This window comes from Syngnathoides biaculeatus, chromosome 13 (genome assembly GCF_019802595.1).
Source record: "Syngnathoides biaculeatus isolate LvHL_M chromosome 13, ASM1980259v1, whole genome shotgun sequence".
NCBI classification, from domain to species: Eukaryota; Metazoa; Chordata; class Actinopteri; order Syngnathiformes; family Syngnathidae; genus Syngnathoides; species Syngnathoides biaculeatus.
In genome coordinates this window covers 15,282,179-15,303,148 of record NC_084652.1, presented here as the reverse complement: position 1 = coordinate 15,303,148, position 20,970 = coordinate 15,282,179, and the positions used below count along the sequence as shown (strand labels likewise).

The following is a 20,970-nucleotide window of genomic DNA, read 5'->3' as shown; positions in this document are numbered from 1 at the left end:
TTGCAGCTGTAACACAAATCATACATTGTGATTTCTGGATTTTTCTTTTTAGATGATCTCTCACAGTGGACATGCACCTACGATGAATATTTCAGACCCCTCCATGATTTCTAAGTGGGAGAGCTTGCAATATAGCAGGGTGTTCAAATACTCATTTTCTTCACTCTACATTATTACTGTACTTGTTTTTTTTTTTTTTCAAGATTCTGCTTGAGTATGTGTTCTTGTGACTACTATATAAAAACAAGTCCGCTTTGTACTCTTTGGTTTGTCAAGTAGGCAATGCCATGTTCAACCTCTACAAATGAACAAAGATAATTGAGATAATTGATTGACATCTTTATGACTTGTAAGACTGAAAAAAAAAAAAAACAGCAACAACATAGCGGGGGAGAACCAGGGACCATTAACTACAATGTTCCCACATGTTTGGAGAAGATACTCCCCACACATGGCCTTTTTGAAAAATCGATGTCAGCCTCAAGAATGATACCCACCTTTTTATTTTGTGTTTGCTCATAAACCATCAGTTTTTTTTCCCATTCATAAGTTTTCTCCAAAGTGGGGAAGAAAAGTGCATTTTGTTCATTTGTTTTGTTCACAACCTGAGCAAATCTATTGAAACATGTTTTGATGAACGTGTCAATTAACCCACCATGCATGTTGTGTGGATCTGGGAGGGAACATGCAAACTCCACACAGGCGTGGAGATTTGAACGCAGTCCTCTGAACTGTGAAGCAGATGCTCCAAGCAGTTGCCTACCATGCTACAAATACAGTGCAATACAGTTTTTAAACAGGTGCATTTCTACTGACTAACTGGAATAAGAAATACAACTCCCACAATGCACCTTATCGCGCTTCGTGATGTAATTGCCTCTCGCGCCAGGCCGTGGGGGGGAAGTTGTCGTTGCGCATGCGCGACATTTATGTTGTTGTTTGTGGCGGTAAGATGGCGGCGCTCGGAGACACCTCGGTTTCGGGGGTGAACGGGTTAATACAACAATTCACAGCAATAACAGGTAAAAAAAGAAAGCTTCCTTTCCACAGCAGTTTGACGGATAGCGTGTGGGGTACATGCTAGAACGGCTCTCAGGCTCGGAAGCGACCAGGAAATGGGTGCGCAGTTGTGAGAAGGGACGTTAAATGTGGCGAGTGCCCCATCGCTGTCAGTGGGACGAAAAAAAGCACCGCCCGCGTTAAGTGGCCAACTCCACTAAAATACTCTACGCACCAATACATGTGAAACTTCCACCCCTATTATCGCAATTAAAGCTCGCATCAGTAGCGCTAGTTTGCGACAATCACTACCAGTTGCGTATCGAGAGCCCGTAGCTGCTTTTTGTGTCACTTTTCGACGTCGCCTGTTGTGCGTAAATGCAGAATGGAGGTCTAACATTTTCCTTCCTTCATCTTCATCGCCTTACTTGTCTTCTCTCTCCTCCCCCCAAAACGTGACTGTGGCGTTAAAACCAATAAACGTCACGTCGTATTTTATTATGCTGGTAGACTACACACCTTCAGACCCTTCCATCGATTGTGCGTGTGGAGCTGATGGAAAAATACGAGAGAGCGTGTAAAGTTTAACGGAGGCATGTTTGACGGAACACCGCTCCACCATGTTGGGAGGAGGCTGGGACGAGCATGCGCAGTTGGGGGACGGACCATAGAAACTTCTGCCGTGCAGGAACTGTAAAAACCTAGTACACGCTGCAGAGAAGAGGTCATTGTTAACGAGTTTTCGCAGTTTTGAAACTTCATTAACCTTGCTGCACACGATCAGGTTTATTGGGGCCAATCAGCGAGGAAAAAAAAAAGACCGATCACCGATATGGTCGCAAGATGGCGCAATGTCTCTGTCTAAATTACTTGTAAATGCAGGCTGCTCCCCCCAAAAAATGTATACACACTTTAAATATCTGTAAACCTGATGTTTATTATAATTCGAATAATTTTTTAACATGTAAAAGAATTTACAAATATTATTTAAAGTGGGTCTACATTTTTGGGGATCACCCTCGTACTTCTAGACTGTATACTAAGGATGTTCAAAAGCAGGGGTGTCAAACAAATTTTTGTGGCAGGCCACATTGTAGTTATGATTTCCCTCAGAGGGCCATTATGTGAAACCACAAAAATCTTCAATAACTTTATCATAATTACACAGGAAATTTATGAACTACTTTTGGAATTTAAAAAAAGTCAAGGGGAATGGGTTTTTCAACTATAGTTGTTTGGTAACTCAAAAAGTCTTGCAATATCTTATAGCTTATCATTTATGGTGTGACAATTTGAAACTTTGGTTCAGATTTGCCTTCGCAGGCCACATAAAATCATGTGGCAGGCTGGTTCTGGCCCCCGGGCCTTGAGTTTGACACCTATGTTCAAACGTATTCTCTCGCCTTTTCGACAAAAGATAAAACGTTAATGACCCCTAAGGGGCATTCAAGGATTGGCCCCTGACAGAAGTTGTAAGTTTTTAGTCCGGTCCAAACAAGATTACAGCATGACAGAAATTAGATTGTAATTAAATTACTTTGCACACAACGAAACTTTAGAGCATGAATTGACAGAATGTTGGCATGTTTACGTACATCCATTAGTGCTACCACTATCTTGCCAGGCTGGCGTTTTGTTGTCTGCTTGCGATTCATACCGTATCAAAGGTACCTAGACATACCTCAAGTAGTCAGTGAAAGAACATCCTCTCCTAAGCAACAGTGATAACGCCACGTTGTTCCTTCTTTTATTATTTTTTCGCACCACGCAAAAAATTTTGCATGATCTACAGTTGATTTTATGGCAGTCTTATGACATAGTGCAATTGTGGAAGACCAAATTTCTCTTGTAGTCTGATTTGTTATATGTAGTCTGTCGCACACCGGCAACATAAAAAAAGCTTTATTGTTGGTCAGATATTTACAATACTACAATCAAAAGATAAGACTAAAAATAAAACAGCTTTTGGATTCAAATGTAGTGTACACAATGGTGACACAGACTAAATATCCTTCGCGAGCCCAATCAATGACATCATTGATCAGATCGGTGAATTATTACATAAAAGCGGATTAGTATAAAATGCTCCTTATCGGCCGATACCGATTAAGCTGATCAAATCGTCGAAGTCTAGTGATAACATGGCAAAACATAAAACGTTTGAATAAAATGCATCATACTCACAAAAGATGCTGATTATTAAATGTATTAATGTGTGGCAGATGTAGTCGAAGTTGGCTGTAACAAGTTATGCTCTGACCAACCAATCAGAGGATGGGAAAATGCTGACATCATCAAGGGCCAGCGCTCTGGGCATGTGAGGACGAATTTGAAATTTGGTTAATGAAAAAGACCCAATACTAATACAGTGGTTCCTCGACTTAGGATTGATCGGACTTACAAGGTCTTCGAGGTAAGATTTTTTTGAGTTATGAGCCACCCACTCCCAGTTGCAGTTTGGTTTGAAACAAAAAAAACCCAATGTATTGAAGCAAAACTCCTCTATCTTAATGTTAACACACAATGCAAATGCCATAGACTGGCTAACAAACGAGCATCAGTGTCTCAGTGCAATGTATATTTAAACACAAATGGTGCAGCAATACATGTAGACAGAAAATGCAAAGATACTCACGAGCATGTCTTGTTTATCCACTGTGAAGCCGGGCATACTACTGCGGCTATCTGAGCAGTTATGACTGTCTTCTTCATTATCTGAAGTATTATTAAGATGCCAGGTCACTGTTTTAAATTGTGGAAAAAAAATGCACAATATGTCTTCTCTCATACTTCACTAGGGGCTACAGAGAGTGTCGGGAAGCATATGTTGGAAGCATGCAACAACAACTTGGAAATGGCAGTGACCATGTTTCTGGACGGAGGAGTGGTCGCAGAGGAGCCCAGCACGAGTTCCGGTTCAGCAGCATCCAGCAGCAGAATTCTGCCCTCAGAGTAAGCGCTCATTGTCCACTTTGGGGGGGATCTTCCATGTTGTTGTATGATGATTGTTTTTGTGTGTGTTGTGTATGGCCACAGCGAAGTACGAGCTCCCATTCCACAGAAGCAGGACATTCTTGTGGAGCCAGAGCCACTTTTTGGAGGTATTTCATTGTATCTTTTGTTACTTCATTCTTGCAGGAACTTATTGCAACCTCTAAACTTTGCTGTCTCTGTTCCACCTTTAGTGCCAAAGCGAAGGAGACCGGCCCGATCCATATTCGATGGCTTTAGAGACTTCCAAACGGAAACAAGTGAGTCTCCTCTTGGTCTTAAATAATTAAATGAGTAACTCGAAACATGTACATAATTCAATAAAAGAATAAACCCAACCACCTATACTTTTTCAATAAATGGATCATCATGTAATAAAGAACATTCGAACACTTGGTGTAATGGCCATAACCAGTCCCTTGGCATTCAACATGCTGACAGTTAGCAAATTACCAGCCAGCCTGTCACTAATCAGAGTTTACGGTAGCCAACTCTACACTCTGATTCGATGGCTCCTACATGACTTAAAGGTCATGTGTAATCCCTATAAACATTGTAAAATAGATATTGAAATGAAAAATACAGATAACATTCTTCACGTCAATGTCCATACGAAAAAATAAATATGAGCGGAGAGCGCGTCATCCATGCGCAAAGTTGCGGAAGTCTCTTTCAACATCCAAGTGGTCGCCATATTAGCTGCATCTCCAGATATTCGCCATTGAAAACACGCTGTGCCACCTACTATGGGAGACTACTAACATGGCCCTTCTGACACGGAAGCTCTTTTCGAACATCTCACACTGAGTGAAGTGTCCGGGGCAATATTACCCTATTGTTTCGAGCCATATTTAGATGATATGCGGATCACTTCTACCTAACAACAGACTCAGCAACAGTATGACAGTATGTAGCGTATTCAGCCGTGAGTGATGACAACACCGCGGCCTGGGTGCAACGAGTCGATCACGGCTTCGGCCGGGGTGGGACCGAGGTGGCTCATCGCAGCCGTGAGCAGGGGTGACTGATCGTGGTGCCGAGCTGGGCCACTTTACGGCGTTGTCGTCGCTTGTGGCTGAGTGCGCTATTGTTGGCGCCAGTGTTCATAGCTGCTGCCATGGCTATGAACAACGCTGCCGGCAATGGTGCATTCAGCCACGTGCGACAACAACACCGTAAAGCGGCCCGGCTCGGTGCCGTGATAAGCCACCTCGGCCGAAGCTGTGATCAGCGGAGACGGCGCCGAAGCCGTGATCGGCGGACGCGGCGCCGAAGCCGTGACCGGCGGACGCGGCGCCGATGCCGTGACCGGCGGACGCGGCGCCGATGCCGTGACCGGCGGACGCGGCGCCGATGCCGTGACCGGCGGACGCGGCGGCAGCAGACTCCCAGACAGTATGTATGAGCCAGCCCGGTCGAAGTTGTGCTTGTCCATGAGGCACGACGCAGCAGCCTTTGCCGGCGAGCCCGACACGGAACCCGTCCGACACGTACATCGACACATTTAGCACCCCTGTCATACGTACCCGGATCTTTTGTTACGTTTTGAGGGACGGATTACGCAGTCCGCCCCAAACTATTATTTTTTTTCGTAGCTGTATACACACCTACCTGTCATTTGGAACGTAGGAAGCTCTCATCCTTTGCACCCGTGCAATCAATTTTTCACGATGAACCGGGTCTCTTGGAAACTTATGAAGGGTAAATCCATCGTCCCGAGTGCTCGAGCAATATCCAGCAATGCAACGAGGCGGAAATTTTGGCTAACACGAAGGAACAATGAGCTATCTTCCCGGAGGTAAAACTAATAGAAACAAACGAGTCCGCTTGAGCGCCCACCTGCCTCCAACGTCACTTCCTGCTTCTTGTCGAACACAAATCCCTCGAGACAATTTTCATGGCGGGAGTTACAAAAAGCCATATACGTCAAAATCATGTTTTGTGGTGAAAAAAAAAAACGGATGGGTCCATACCGGCTGGCGTTTTTTCATTAATAACACACTAAAAATCATCCATTTCATGACACTTGACCTTTAACAACCCAGGCCTTTTCTTTTAAAGCCACGCATACTCAAAGTCACAATTATAGTGTCAACTGTGAGCATGGCAACTGTGAGTCCCTAACCCTGAGTCAGCAACAATGATACCTCCACCTGACATGCACCTTTTTTTGTTTAATAATAATGCAAAAATATTTTTTATTCTATTAATAGGTTGGATAATTGGTTGAATAATTGAGCCTAAAAATAGTTTATGGCTGTAGCCCTTGTCTTCTGTGATAGCAATACACTCGCCACAAGTTTGGTTACCAATTTTCAGATTTTCCCAATTCAATGTGCATCATCGACTTATCTATTCTGAGCTTCTCATGAATGCACCAAAATTGTATTTGTTTATGACTTTAAATGAGCTCCATGCTGAAGTGTTGGCTCTTCACGTTTTTAAATCAAATCCTATGGTACGGGCGTGCCTCTTGAAGAAGCAACTGAGTTGCTTGGAGTAAATGAATGAATGAATGGTGCTACTTGTGTGATTTCAATGTGAAAAAAGTTCAGAATGTTTTCATTTATTTAGTGGGGACCGCTTGTATGCCAGAACCCTCAATTGACCACATTTATGGTACTATAGAAAGCTGACTTGTGTCACTCTTATCTTTTCATCCTTCAGTGATGAGATATTTTTCCCCTCATTCACTCTTTCTCTTTCCAGTCCGCCAGGAACAGGAGCTGCGAAACGGTGGTACAGTGGACAAGAAATTGAGCACCCTGGCAGACCTTTTCCGTCCCCCCATTGAGCTGATGCACAAAGGCAGCTTTGAGACGGTGAGGAGTCTCCTTCGGGCCTCCACGTACAGCGTCTGCCTCAATTCTGTTGGCTGAGCTCCACTCATAGGAAATCAAGTGTGGTGCAAACGGAAGAGTGAGAAACTTATAGCCCCTACATTTCTTTTGAGGTCATACAATACAAAAATTTTAAAAACACATTTACAAGGCAAAAACATCAAAGTCATATAAAACTTTGAATCATTATATCATCCACTTGTTTAGGATACCTTCCAATTGGGGCTCAGTTGGATAAAATGCCCGAGTTGGAGTTTGTCAAGTACGAGCCCGAGAATCCCCCCTCCAAAATGACTACGTATTTTCACCTCTGTCGTGTAGAGGTTGACTGGGATGTCATTGACTGTCTTTGGATGTTTCTTCACTGCTCTCACAATGTTTCTGTCATGAACTGATGTTTAAACCCTTGGCTGATCTGTTGGATGTACAGTACTTCTGGAGGCAACTGGAGTGAACGTCCTGTTAATTTTCAGTCATGGCTTCTTCAGAGTTTTTATACATCCTATTGTGATAGATGTGGACCACAGCACTTGGGGGGCGTAGGGCGAATGACTACCTATCAGGGACCTGTCAGTCATGGTAATAGGGAGGAAGGTGGGTTTTACACTTCCTTACATGGTGGTGCTCCTGAGGCTGGCCCCCCCAGGCCTGATGGCTGCGTGGCTGTTCCCCTCTCATGGCCCATGACTGCTCTCTGGGTTCCCAACCTCAGCGTTAAAAGTAGTATAAACATATTTTCACAACTATGATCGTAACTCAAAACACTTGTACCTCAAATCATCTTTTTGTATTGAAGTTAATTAATTAACAACAAATAGAAAACACAAATGAAAATTTAGTTTTTGATAAAAGTAATACTCTAACAGTTTTCTATGTAAAAACAGTACAGTAATATCAAAATCAAATCATATATCATGAACTTAACAGTTCTTGCGTCATGATTTTGATTTTATTTGGTGGGCTTCCTTCTCGTATACGGGCGCCTTGGCCACCAGATGGTAGTATAACTGAAATTATACTCTAGATTTGTTGGTACAGTATAACATAAAGACCATTACAACTAAGTTGCAGTAATATCAGAATCATCTTAATTGGCCATGTATGCAAAACCACAAGGAATTTGTTGGAGCCACCCTAGTACAGGATACATGTGTACAACAGCACACAGTCAATTGATGGTGAACACTTTTTTTTTTTTTAACTCAAAATTGTGCAAAGAATAGAAAGACTTCTAGTATTTAGAGCAGTTAGAATTTGAGTGGTGTTCCAGTGCTATGACCATTGTGTTGCTTAGGTTTGGCAGTAAGCCACGGCTTTTTACTGAATCTTCCAAAACATTTTTTGGTACATTCACCTGAAACTGGCAGACGATGTGCCCATCCAAATTTTTACAAGTGAAAAGTTCAAAAACTAACATCTCTGATTGTACGGCGCTGTGTTCGTGCCAGTGGCATGGATAACTTGCAATTTTGTGAAGGCACCATTAACGCTGAATATCGGTTTTGGAGAAACATATGCTGCCATCCAGTCTGTCTTTTTCATAGATGCCCATGCTTATTTGAGCAAGAGAATGCAAAACCACATTCTGCATGTGTGAGTGCGGGTATTGGACTGGTCTGCCTGCAGTCCAGACCTTTCTCCCATTGAAAAAGTGTAATGCATTATGAAACATAAAATACTACAACAGAGACCCTGGACTGTTGAACAGCTGACACTGTACATTAGGAAAGAATGGGGAAGAACTCCAGCTACAATTCTTCAACAATTAGTGTCCTAAGTTCCCGAATCTTTGTTGAACATTGTTAAAAGAAAACCTCATGTAACACAGTCGTAAACATGAACTTGTCCCAGCTTTTTTGGGACGTGTTGCAGCCATAACATTTTAACTTACTGATTATTTGCTAAAACCAATAAAGTTTATCAGTTTGAACATGAAATATCTAGTCTTTGTAGTGTATTCAATTAAATATAGGTTGAATATGATTTGAAAATCATTACCAATCATCAAGTTCAACACAATGTCCCAACTTCATTGGAATAGGAGTTATACAATTGTCAAAATCCAGCTTGCTGATGTGTCATTGTGGTCTCCAATAGGCAAAAGACTGCGGGCAGCTGGAGAACAAGTGGTTGATGATCAACATTCAGAATGTCCAAGACTTTGCTTGCCAATGCCTGAACAGAGATGTGTGGAGTAACGACGCTGTGAAGACGATCATTAGAGAACACTTTATATTCTGGCAGGTAAGCAGTTTTACCTACACTTAAAGCCCAAGTGTCATACCTATACACATTTGAAAATAGATATTGAAATGAAAAATACATATAACATTACTTCAATGTCTACACGGAAAAAATAAATATTAGCGGACATCACGTCATCCATGTGCAAAGTTGTAGAAGTGTCATTCGACATCCAAGCGGTTGCCATATTGGTTTCATCTACTGCCCATGACATCACCCCAGACATTCGCCATTGAAAACATGCTGTAGCCCCTACAATGAGAAACACCCCTTCAGTCACGGAAGCCCTTTTCAAAGAAGAGAACATCTCACAACCGAGTGAATTGACCGGGGCAATATTACCCTATCATTTCGAGCCATATTTAGAAAAGATGCGGATCACTTCTAACTAACAGACTCCCAGACAGTATGTATGGGCCAGCCCGGCTGAAGCCGTGCTTGTCCACGAGGCACGCCTTCGCCGGCGGCTCATCCGCCCACCTACTATGGGACACAGAACCTCTTTTCAAAGAAGACAGTGATGAAAGTCCTCCGGATTTTCCCGAAAGCGCATGTTCAGAACTGCTTCACGTAATGCGAGCGCATTTATGTCGAAAGTCATCAACATCATGAGCCATGTCAAAGGAAATTCAGTTACACCACTGTGACGGCGTAAAAAAAACCCCAACAACATGAGAGTATCTTCCACCTCGTCGCTTGATTCAGGTGTGGCCAATATGTCGAGCGCATGCACATAAAGGTGCGTTCTAGCAAGCCGGCCTCCTTTTCACAGCAGTCCCGCGATGTGTGAGGCCCCCCACCACCACCAATATGTCACGATTGCCGACAGTAATGTTTGTTCCAATGTATCGCTAGTTTATTGCCACGAACGCTGATTATATTGAACTAAACTTTTAGCATTTTCAAAACATTGCGGGCATAGACGTACATTGTATTTGAATTCAAAACCCCTTTTATTTTTCGCCTTGTCTTTTGATGTCATTTGCGATCAGTGGCCTTTGTCATCTCAAAACGTTAGCAGATATACTCGTTACCACAGCCACAACAACCACAATGGATCGCACGTGTTTGTCAAAACAGAGCAAAATAGGGAAAATCATGGGGTGATGGTGATCCATCTTGTGATAGATCATGTAAAGCCTAGTCACAATAAATCCATTTGTTAAGTAAATCCAAGGTCCTGAAATGTTTGCTTCAATGTTTGTTGCAGGTATATCATGACAGTGAAGAAGGACAACGATACATCCAGTTCTATAAACTCAACAAGTTTCCATATATTTCCATCTTAGATCCGCGTACTGGTGAGTTGTCTTGTGAGCAACACCCACTTGTAATGCAAAGCAACGAATGGATTTGGAATTCCTATTTATTGGTTCTTCTCTCCACTGGGATAACAGTGTTATTTTTTACATACAAAATGTTTTTTTGGTATAGCAATGCCTTTATTCAGAAAGAGTATGGCAAAACCTTTGTTTTGCCATACTCTTTCTGAATAAATTCTTGACATTACAGTAAGAAAAGGAATGGTACATTGCATGGGTGTGGCGGGTGGATGTGAAACAATCGTGAGAGAGTAAGCATTTTGTTATTTTAAAACATGTGATTTAAACTACAATAAGTTTGGAAGTTGTGTAAAATGTAAAAAAAAAAAAAAGTTTTTCTAATGCTTTTCAAAATATATTCAAATTAAGACATGACGGTTAATCTTCAAACGAAAAGCTTCAACTGTTACTGAGTGTCCTATGTTCCCAGATGCGTATTGATACTTTTCACTGACGTCACATCGACCACGTGTTTGTTTTTTCAAACCAGCAAAATGAGATAAGGCAGTTGTATTGTGTTTCTGACAATTTAATCGCACACATATCAAAACAACACAAACACGATAAAATAGCTAACACAAAATAGGCGTTCAAGAACAGAGTAGTTGAGCCACAACAGCGAATAGTCACTAATCTTGAACGAGTCTTCCAAAACAGGAAAATGTTCGTACTAGTGTGTATTCCAAGTTAGCGAAAGTTCCAGCCGGTCAAAAAACGAAAGGCGTCTGTGCAGTTTGTGCTCAAAGCAGCGTAGATTCTCAGAGCAGTGAAGTCGTTAGAAGAAGCCTTGTTGTCTGTCTTTCTCGTCCTTATATATGTAATCCTTGAAACATTTCAGACTTCCTCGTCAAAAAGAACACAAAGAGTTCACGTCACACGGACTCAAGAGCATTAGAGGAAACCGCATCACATCATAAGGACTTAAAATTATGAAAGGAAACAGTGTCACAAAGACCTGCATTATAACATCTTAAAAGTATAATCGGACAATAAAAAGAACAGAGAATAAAAATGCACACGCACACATAACACTCTCCCCTTAAGGAAAAGAAAGTTGCAGAGAAACTTTCTGTTGTAAGATAACCAAGTAACACTTAAAACACATTAAAACAGTAAATACAGAAACGAAAACACAGAAAAATACAACAGAAGTATCAAACATCAAACACAACTTTACACCCTGGAGAGTGCATCAGCGCGTGCAATAGCCTCTACCTAAGCACTAACTGGCTGTACCCAGCCCTGCCTTACAACATGCCTCAAGAATTCAACTTGGGCCTTTCCAAACTCGCACTTTGCAGGATGGATTCTCAGTTTCCCTGCTGACAGTCTCTTTAAGAACTGAATCCTCTTTCATGGCGTAAATGATGACATAATCCATGTCGGCTTTGACACCTTCCAGACTCAATGTCACATTGTTGACGAGCCTTTGGAACGTTGCTGGTGGATTCTTTAAGCCGAACGGCATCACTTTGTATTGATAGTCGGTCAGGTGTAGCGAATGCCGCAATCTTCTTAGCACGGTCCGTGAGCGGCACATGCCAAAAGCCCTTCAGAAGGTCAAACTTGCTTGACCAACGTGATCAATGCAATCGTCTATTCTCGGCAGAAGGTAGGACTCAGTCCTTGACAGTGCATTGACAGTGTTTATGTTAGCGCACCAGCCCCAACCACCACCACCACTCTCCTTCCACGGAATCTCACTCTTCGCAGGATTCATATGATATGGATGTTGTTTCACAGGCTCAGCATCACCCACATCTATATCATGACTAACTAGGCATGTGCAGCCAGGCACATCTGGAAATGAGTGAGAAAACTCAAAAAGCAATTGTGATATTTGAGGTTTCTGTGTCACTTTCTCATCGGGGTGAGCTAACACATCGGAATTGCACAACTTTGGTGAAGCATTATCACGCACTGTCATCAAACTTGACATCACTATCAACATTGTCAATGACGGTTGCATCATCATCAACTGTACAATCAGTAACTGGGGAGGAGATTGTTACAATACAACTGACTTGTTTGTTCTTTAACATATTTTCAGACTTATTAGTAGGACATGAGGAGTTTGTAAATAAGTCATCAGCCTCTGAGGCTACAGAATGAACCATGAATGTATCTGATAGATCATAAATGGAATCATTCGGCAAAGTCTTGGAAAAAATGTCTTTTGACATTGAAGGAGTCACTGCATAAGACGGAAAAATACCCACAAGGTCATACTCTAATTGCTCTGTATTGGGTGAACACTCCGGAGAAACAGTGACAATAGGATCAGTGCCAAGTGGAGCCCCCATAAGATCGTTGCCGATCAACAAATCAACACCCGGAACTGTAAGAGAGTCGAGAATACCAACCTCAATTGTGTCAGAAACCAGATCTCGGGTCAAATTCACAAAATGCAAAGGAGCAAGAGAAGAGCCACTTATACCCTTAAAAATAATATCTGAGTTAGCTGAAGACTCTACAGAAAAAGGCAAAACATCCTTCAAAATCAGAGAATGCAGAGCTCTAGTGTCCCTCAGAATAGTAACCGGCCTTGGGGGTAGAATTATCTCCCATAAGTTAAAGCAAACCATTGTGAATAAAAGGCAAAACCTTCACCGGAACATCAGAATCTGAAAGTTCATTGTCAGAATCAAAACTCTCCTCAGAACCACCTGGCAAGGAAGCCTGAGGTGCGATAAATGCACAGGCATTTGAGGAAATAGTGTACTGATTTTTGTATTTAAGCTTTTTGTAAACAGAAATCAAGTGACCGGCCTTCTTACAATATGCACAGACAGGTCCTTGAATCTGATCATTTGAATTTGGACCTACCTGATTATCACTTGACTCTGTATGTCTTTTGGCGAAAAAAAACTTTGATTTGAAGACTGAAAAGAACTCTTCTGAGTCAAAAAATAGTTATCTGCTAACACCGCTGCATCATGTGTAATGATCCTGCCGGTCCAGCCCTGGCTGCGCAGGTGCCCGTGCGGTTGCGCTGATTGGGAGGCACACACCTGCGCCTCATGCTGGCTGATTGGCCCGGTATATATAGGACCATTAGGACGACTGGTCCAGCGCCAGATCGTTGTGGTTCATGCCCCATTCCAGCACTCCCGTATCTCTGATCGTATTCCCGTGTGCGCCGACCTCGGCCTGTCCACCCGACCAACCCTGTAAGCCCGACTCTTTTGATACTCCTCCCTGCTTTGATCGATTTCCTGTGTACCGACTCCTGCCTGCCCGCTGACCTGCTCTCTACGCCCGACGTCCTGACTACCGCTGCTGCACCTGACTGCCTGCCCGATCCCCGACCGTGGAACAATAAACGTTTTCCCCGAATTACCTCTGCGTCTCCCGTGTACTCCTGCATTTGGGTCCTACCTCCGTTCTGATGGGTCGTGACATCATGTAAGGTTTTAAAATTCGGTTCATCCAGATAAGACCTGAGATTGGAATGAACACATTGCTTAAATTCCTCCATCAAAACCAACTACCTCTTACTCGACCAATCTGAAACCCTCTTTGAACAATACAATCTATCAAACAAAGTTTCCTTTTCCCTCACAAACTGTACAAAGCTCTCATTGTCCCTTTTTTGAGTACTTCTAAGTTTCTGATGGTACGCTTCGGGCACTAACTCATAAGCTTCCAGTAGGATTTTTTTTTAACAAAATCATAGAACTTTGCTCGGCAGAAAGGGCCGAATATACATCCTGAGCTTTTCGCTTTAATACGATTCGCAATAGCATAACCCATGACTCTTTGGGCTACCTGAGGTTTTCGGCAACTTTCTCCAGTCACTCACATTTGATGAGCGGGACCGCCCTCGGGCGCCTCCGTGCTCGCAAATCTGCACAGTCCAGCACGAAAAATCACGCGTGTAAAATTTGTTACGAGTAGAAAAAATAGATATTGAAAGACGTCGCTTATTTTGTGTAGTCTTGACATTAATTTACCTGTTTATTTCATAAGCATTGTCAACTAAACAACCTTGCTCTAGAACAACCAGTATTCACCTAAGTGAAATAAATATCACCCACATTAAAAAGTACAGTTGGACTCATGTCTACATTATTCAATAACACGAAAGCAAGATCATAACATGGTGTCAGAGTGATGGAAGTATAAATACAGACTCACGGGAAAGAAAAAAAAGCAAACTCACGGGGGGGATGAAGACGAAGAGGAGGCGTTCGGTGTTCCAACTCATCCACTTTACCAGGTGCGTTGCGGAGATTCAAGCAACACGCCGAACTCATGTTCACAGGACCGCTTAAAAACAGAGCTGAAGAGGAAAAGTGCGGTTTCCTCCTGCTGTGGATCGGTGAAGAAGGACGGGATGATGACGATAAGTTGCTAAAAACTTATTATGAAAAATTCTATGTTTACCTCACTCCGAAGCCAAACCCCATATTTGCAAGATATAAGTTTCACGAGAAGGTGCAAGGTAACTGTGAGTCATTTGAGCACTTTGTGACACAGTTCAAGCTGTTGCTTAAAGAGTTTAACTACACAAACAGCGATGAGATGGTCAAAGACCGCATACTTTTCGCTACCAACTCACTGAGTGTGGGTGAAAAGTTACTCAGCCAGGGGCCAGTGCTCACTCTCGAAAAAGCGATCGACATAGCCCGCTTCCACGAGTTAGCAAAAGTGCAGTTGAAGGCTATGGACAGCCACGAGGTTCACGTTATCCACCGCAAACCTGGAAAGCAAAGCGTCACTGCGGGTGCTACTAGGCATATTGACAGCCCAAAGACCTCCGTAAAAATATGTAAACTGTGGAGGATACCACAGTAAATTAGCTGAATGCCCAGCAAAAGGTAAACAATGTACAAACAATGTAGCGTCAGACCCCTTTTTCTGTCTGTCCTTACAACCATAAGCCACACAACAAAATACCATGATGAAAAGGCCTTAAGATGCTTATAAGCAAGCCAATATTGACAAAAAGATCACTAACACACGCGAGTTGTATTATAGTATTGCCGTCCAGTGGGCGTGGTAAACAAGTCATGTGACTCATGACGTCACGTGAAAAGTATCTATTGAGGTTTAAAAGAAAGGTGACGCAACACAGTGACAAACATGCCTCTTTTCCTGCTTTAATGGGAAGTGTTGCGGGCATCAAAATGAGTGAAATATTTGCAAAAACCAAATTTATCACTTTGAACATTAAACAGCTCGTCTTTGTAGTAGGATTGTCCACTGATTAATTTTTTAAAAATCAGATGACTCGCACTTGAATTTGAATTCATCACAGATGCCAAATATACATATACTCCTCACTTTTGCACTGGAGGAACGACCTGATCAGTGAACTTATAGCAACAAGGGCTGCATTTCAGATATCCATCCGCAGAAAATAAATTGTGCATCAATTGGGGTAATCTGCGATTAATGCGGTATTTTTTGTTGTTGCGAACATGTAATCATGTGTTAACGCTCTAATTTTGACAGTCCTACTTCTATTACTTTTCTACTATGATATTATTATTTTATATATTATATACTATATATATATTATATACTATTATACTACTATTACTATTCTATTGAATATGGGGTGAAAAGGATTTGCAAATTATTGTATTTTGTATTTATTTGTTTTACACAACGTCCTAACTTCGTTGGAGTTTATGAATGGACCACCTAAGCCATACAGTTTGACTGCTCATTTTGTGATGTTAAGTTGTGGGACATAGAAAATGTTACATTTCAAGAATAGCTTGCATGCAGGTTTTGATGAAGGAAAGTATTTTTTTGCCCAAGACAAAGCACATTATCGAAAAGAAATATATTTCATTTATTTCTCTGGAAGTTTATGAGAGGTAATGTTCCTCTATGGCAAATTGCTTGAAATTGTATTTTTGTGTGTAAAAAAAAAAAAAAACCAACCCAAAACTGATATTGAGTGAAACATTTACCAGGATTCAATGCCGTCTTTAACCATGAAGTCTTGTTCACCATCTCAGGTCAAAAAATGGTTGAGTGGAACCAGCTGGATGTGGCATCCTTCCTGGAGCAGGCCACCGGCTTCCTGGCAGAGCATGGGCAGCTGGACGTTCCATCCTGCCCAGCACCACCCGCCAAACGGACACGCTCTGTGGGTCTCTCATAGTGTGGTGTACCTTTGTATAGTAGACTTAGAATGTTTCTTTTTATGTTGTTTAATTTCATGGTTAAAGCTAAAACTTTTGTTTTGTGTTATGGCAGACAGGACAGTGGGAGAATAATAGTTTATTCAACTATTGTTCAAGTTACTGTAAAAAGGTGTTTGGTAGCAAAGTAAAGTCCTTGCAATATCTCAATGGTATTTAATACATATCATGATGTGAAGATTTGATAGAGATTTTAGCAAAAATCATGGAAGTTCACACGAATGATTCCTTTTCGCCAACCACATAAAATGATGTGGACGTTATTGCCTCCAATAATATAAGACAGGGTGCTCATTTTTTTCGAAAAAACAAAAACATCAGCCTATCATCCATCCCGTCGCTTGATTCAGGTGTGGCCAATACGTCGATCACATGCACATAAAGGTACATTCTAGCAAGCTGGCCTCTTATTTATGGTTTCTCTTTTGCTTTCAACTTAAAGAAGGAAGCCTGTGTAAACTGTAACGAATACATTTTACCTGCTAAAGTGGAGGACACTGATAGGGAGTAACTCAACAAGATGATAGTCTTTGGGAAACTGAGGCCTTGGTTTATGACGTACAGTTTATTGCTTATGGCCAAAAAGGAATTTTCACGCAAATATTTATGGTAATAATGACTATACTATTGTGTGTATACATTTGCGTTATGGCATACACATGAAACTCATAAATCAAGCACTCTGTAATAATTTTGGTACTGTTTATTTTGGTCAGAATGACAGTTTGGTCACCCCACATCCCCCCTTCCTATTGTTCTTCCTTGATTTGTTTTTAACAGCTGCAGGCTTGTTTTCTGTTCTAGGAGAGTCTGATCGATGCCAGCGAAGACAGCCAGCTGGAGGCCGCCATCCGAGCCTCTCTACAGGAAACCCACTATGAATCCTCTAATGTCCCTGATGCCCCTGACTCACCCAGGTCGGAGGAAGACTCGGACGCCGAGCCCTTCTCCGACAGCGAGGGACCTATATCGGTCGACGGTTCAGACAGCGAAATGCCAGAACCCCAGAAAGAGAAAAGTTCCACCAGCAAACAGCCCCCCGCAACCCCCACGGCCGGGTCAGCCCAGCACCGTCCTCATCCCGATAGCACGACTTCCTGTCAACGGAAATCTCCATTTAAAGAAAACAACCACAGTCACAAAAAGGAGGAGAGCAAAAAGAACCACCTGGAGTCTTCGTTCGCTGGGCCTCATCAGCCACACCCGGACGCGGGGTCCGGAAGTAACTCATGTGCAGCAGTAGCTGACAGCGCGGGGTTGTCAAAGACCTGTGAGGACGACTGTCCTGAAGATAACGGTACAATACTTTGAAACATAAGAACCATGTTCACCATTAAGTGCTATTTATTCTCTCTCAAATTGTTAGCGATCTAAAGCGGGTGCTATGTTTGTGTCTCACATAGTTTCTGCACTCCCTGAGGGTGCTCTAAACTATTTCATGGTGCCCAGGTGTAGTTTACTGTTAAACTAGACCCACAACAAAAAGAATCACACGCATTGTATATTCAAATACAAGACACTTGATTTTTTTAGAAATGACTAGCTAATGCAAACAGCCAATAGAAACACCCCGATGATGGCCTGGCTAGAATTAGCGTTTGATCACGGATGGGATTTACCTTCAAATAACGTCTATTTATACAGATAGTAACATACAGACCAGTATTATTACTAAATTCCCGGGTATATTTTCTTCCTAATTTAATCTAATAAATTAAATAAATTTTTTATCACGGTGTTCTATTTTTTTATGTAAACGTATAGCTCCATGCTTGGATCGCATCACACCACCCCAAGAAGCCAAAATGCACACAGTAGGAACAGCAGATGGGGATTTTCTCCCCTGGAGTCTCTGACGTGAAATAGAACTAAAAGGAGTGGGTGATTGGTGACAGAACAATGAAGTAAACTATTTACTTACAAACAGCTGGGGAGTAGGGCAATGCAAGCTCGCTGCTCCATTAGCCTGACCAGCAGTCGGAATTACTTTGGCCGCACACAGAATGTTATCCAAAGTGAATAAAACATCCATTGAATATACAATCAGAATAGTACAGGCCATTTTCTTCATTTCGCTTTTTCTCATGTATGCCTTTGGGAAGCCAGCTCGTACATCGCTACCCTGTGTCATTTTCCTGTTTGGTAGATGGATCCCTAGTTAAATATTTTTTATTGCTGACTGGGGATCAGTTCAGGGTGTAGTCCGCCTTTCGCCCGAAGCTAGCTGGGATAGGCTTTCCTGCAACCCTTGTGAGGATAAGCGGCTTGGATAATGACATGACACATGATATTTAACATTAAAGTGGGCAAATTATGCAAAAAAAAAAAAAATTGATAAAGGAGCTTACACGTTTTCATGGTGCTCTATGTGACTTGTAAATGTGGAAATGAGCAAAGTATTTGTTTGTTTTTATTGAAAACAGGTCCCAAGGCCAGATTAATGCTTCGCTACCCAGACGGACAAAGAGAGCAAATATCCTTGTCATCTCAAGCAAAGCTTATGGTAAGTTCGAGCATTGTTCTCCACATTGAAATAACATGAAAGCAAACACTGACATCATTCTCTTATGAAAGGGCAATAATTGACTGATTTGTTTTTGTATATTTTCACTGTGTGTTTGGGTCTGTACACACAGGGTATGTACAGTCACCTCCCAAGTATTTGAACTGTTAGGCCAATTGTTTTGTTTTTGTTATATACTGATGACATTTGTGTTTCATATCGAAAGAAAGATATTAGACAAAAGTTCAGATTTCCAGCTTTTATTTAATGGAATTTACATTTAGATATGTTAAACAGCTCCAGACAGATCATAGAACAAAAACAAAGAAATTAACCTTGCTGTTCCAGTACTTTTGGAGTGAGTTTTTGTTTGGTGGCATCTCTTATTGGCTTGGAGAAGCAGGACCTTATCAGAAATGAAAAGCAGTTATCGTAAACATAATCGTAATCCCAAAACACTTCTTTTGTTTTTGGTAAACTTCTTTCAAGCAAAAAAACAATAGCATCTGTGAACAATTTGAGAAATTTTACACCAAGAAACTGTAAACTGACTGAAAAAATACAAGTAAGATTTTTCCCTTTTATTTTCCTTTGTTTAAAAAAAAAAAAAAAAAACCACCTCAGAGTGCAGTCAAAAATCAAAGAAGAAAAAGGCTTTTGTTAGCCTTTCCAGACTCATGAATGTCAGTTCCTTTATTTCTCAGCTACTCTGGAATTCTTTGAATTTGTCATTTTCTTGCAGCTTTTTAAAACAATCTTTTGTCAGGACAGATTCTGTGACATAATTGTTTGGCCACAATGAACTCAAGATTTAAGAATGGGTGGTGTTTTAATTATGTGTTCACACAGGGCCAGGTAAATTTGAACAGTTTTACTTCATAAATGACGTTGCCATTTAAAAACAACATATTAAGTTCACTTGGGTATTTGTTTGGTGATCTCAAATATTACAGTTTGGAAACTGCAAAAATATAAGAATTTGACAAAGGAGCTGATACTTTTTCACAGCACAATGTGTGTACATTCATTTGTAGCTTGCTGGCAAATTGTCGTGTCCTACCCGATTTAGTTCTGTTTTTAAATCAGTTTTTGGTGTACATTTTTTAAAATAGAGTACTGTAAATCCTTGAGAAAAATTGAGCATATTGCAAAAATGTGATTTATGGGGGGCGGATTTATTTCAATTGGGAAAGATGATTTCAGATTAGCCTGTTTTGCCTTACGAGTATGTTGCAGAATAAATTAAACTCGTTAACACTTTAAAACTGTAACATAACAAAATGTGTCAATTACAATACTTCCTTGGATGTCATTTATGTCCTCGTGTTCCTAACTTTGCCTAACCTTAATTAACGTGTGATTTCAAGGTGCTGGTGAGACACGTGCAGTCCAAAGGTTACCCAAACGAGTGCTTCGAACTCGTGACCAACTTCCCACGACGGAAGCTCACCCACTTGGACTATGACATCACGCTGCAGGAGGCAGGGCTTTGTCCGCAAGAAACTGTATTTGTGCAGGAAAGGAACTAGTCCATGGTGGACTGTTAAACAACAATCACGGATAATAAGAGGGACTGGGGCTGAGTTAGAGGAGGCTCTTGGTTGTCTAGGAGGCTCTCCTTTCCATTCCCATCACCCAACAGATTCACAACTCCTTTGGCCAGTACCAGATGCCAACAACTCTATCATTTCTTTATAGGATTCAGATCTTTCTTCTGGATTCCAGGCCCATTGGAATACAATGACCATACTAAAACGCCTATTCTGATCAAATCCTGACTCATAAGGTTTCAGCAGGGACTCTCAGAGAAGACTTCTGGGTTTGTTTTCACGTAGCACTCGTTATTTCCCGTACCAGGAAACAATAAAAATGGAGGCTCACTCTTCTTCATTCATTCATTCATTCATTCATTC

The 20,970-nt window shown here is 41.6% G+C and overlaps 1 protein-coding gene across 3 annotated transcripts; it reads left to right on the top strand.

The window, feature by feature from the left end:
• Nucleotides 1-878: 878 nt before the first annotated feature.
• On the top strand, nt 879-20,955 carry ubxn7 (UBX domain protein 7). Of its 3 annotated transcripts, XM_061839528.1 has the most exons (13): nt 884-1,022; nt 3,222-3,316; nt 3,385-3,412; nt 3,798-3,951; nt 4,036-4,100; nt 4,185-4,250; nt 6,700-6,812; nt 8,928-9,074; nt 10,285-10,375; nt 16,369-16,499; nt 17,359-17,851; nt 18,978-19,057; nt 20,425-20,955. In XM_061839528.1, the coding sequence occupies exons 4-13, from the start codon at nt 3,824-3,826 to the stop codon at nt 20,584-20,586; spliced, it is 1,476 nt and encodes a 491-aa protein (XP_061695512.1). In that variant the 5' UTR covers nt 884-1,022; nt 3,222-3,316; nt 3,385-3,412; nt 3,798-3,823; the 3' UTR covers nt 20,587-20,955. The 3 variants fall into 3 exon arrangements, with proteins under 3 accessions (XP_061695509.1, XP_061695512.1, XP_061695511.1); XM_061839527.1 differs by having other exon boundaries at nt 3,222-3,412; XM_061839525.1 differs by lacking the exons at nt 3,222-3,316; nt 3,385-3,412 and having other exon boundaries at nt 879-1,022.
• The last annotated feature ends 15 nt before the right edge of the window (nt 20,956-20,970 follow it).

Coding starts and splice junctions, on each gene's coding strand:
- ubxn7 (XM_061839525.1), top strand. CDS start 917: ATGCGCGACATTTATGTTGTTGTTTGTGGCGGTAAGATGGCGGCGCTC. Junction 3,952..4,035: donor AGCAGAATTCTGCCCTCAGA/GTAAGCGCTCAT, acceptor GTATGGCCACAG/CGAAGTACGAGCTCCCATTC. Junction 17,852..18,977: donor CGACTGTCCTGAAGATAACG/GTACAATACTTT, acceptor TATTGAAAACAG/GTCCCAAGGCCAGATTAATG.